We start from the raw sequence: 228 nt of genomic DNA, 5'->3' as shown, positions 1-228 counted from the left end.
ACTGCCTTTCCTCTCCCTGTGACACCATCACGTTCCTCGTCCCACCAGGGCCGTGACTTCTCCTTCGATGACTGCGGCCGGGCCTTCACCTGCCTGCCCGTGGAGGAGCCCACTGCCTCGGCTGAAGCTCTGGTCTGCAACCTGGACAGTCTGCTGGGGACCATGACACACCGGGTCTGTGTGGCCAGCGGGATGGGGGCTCGTGGCCAGCGGGATGGGGGATCATGG

General features: G+C 65.4%; 1 protein-coding gene across 1 annotated transcript in view; it reads left to right on the top strand.

Annotated features, from left to right (window-relative positions):
* Nucleotides 1-48: 48 nt before the first annotated feature.
* FCSK (fucose kinase) overlaps nucleotides 49-228 on the top strand; it is a gene marked incomplete at both ends in the record, with an annotated part of 3,264 nt that continues 3,084 nt past the window's right edge. The window contains one exon of the mRNA XM_029085808.1: nucleotides 49-202. Within this exon, the coding sequence (XP_028941641.1) occupies nucleotides 49-202 (154 nt within the window). The remainder of the gene's footprint in view (nucleotides 203-228) is intronic.

This window comes from Antrostomus carolinensis, unplaced genomic scaffold (genome assembly GCF_000700745.2).
Source record: "Antrostomus carolinensis isolate BGI_N321 unplaced genomic scaffold, ASM70074v2 scaffold27287, whole genome shotgun sequence".
Classification (NCBI taxonomy): Eukaryota; Metazoa; Chordata; class Aves; order Caprimulgiformes; family Caprimulgidae; genus Antrostomus; species Antrostomus carolinensis.
This window is presented reverse-complemented; position numbering and strand designations above follow the sequence as displayed.